The sequence below is a fragment of the Nestor notabilis genome, unplaced genomic scaffold (genome assembly GCF_000696875.1).
Source record: "Nestor notabilis isolate BGI_N333 unplaced genomic scaffold, ASM69687v1 scaffold16832, whole genome shotgun sequence".
Lineage (NCBI taxonomy): Eukaryota > Metazoa > Chordata > Aves > Psittaciformes > Psittacidae > Nestor > Nestor notabilis.
This window is the reverse complement of record NW_009918875.1, coordinates 8,526-8,732: the sequence shown is the minus strand read 5'-3', so window position 1 is coordinate 8,732 and position 207 is coordinate 8,526. Positions and strand designations below refer to the sequence as shown.

Below are 207 nucleotides of genomic sequence, written 5' to 3'. Positions count from 1 at the left end.
GGTGTCTACCCCTGCCTCTCCTCTCATGACCAGATGCAGTTTGATGTGAGCGTCCGAGGTGAGTGGCAGTGGGGGCAGTGGGGGTACCCCAGGACCCCCCCACAGCAGCAACAGGAACTGATGCAGGGGGTTTGGCTGTGCAGAGCTGCTGGTGAAGTTCCTGCGTGGGCTGTCAGACGTGTGGGTGCGGCAGGGTGAGCGCGCGGT

At 63.8% G+C, this 207-nt stretch overlaps 1 protein-coding gene across 1 annotated transcript in view; it reads left to right on the top strand.

Moving 5' to 3' along the window:
- OBSL1 (obscurin-like 1) overlaps positions 1 to 207 on the top strand; it is a 15,038-nt gene that overhangs the window by 11,508 nt on the left and 3,323 nt on the right. The window contains 2 exon segments of the mRNA XM_010009961.1: positions 1 to 58; positions 144 to 200. Coding sequence (XP_010008263.1) covers positions 1 to 58; positions 144 to 200 — 115 coding nt within the window.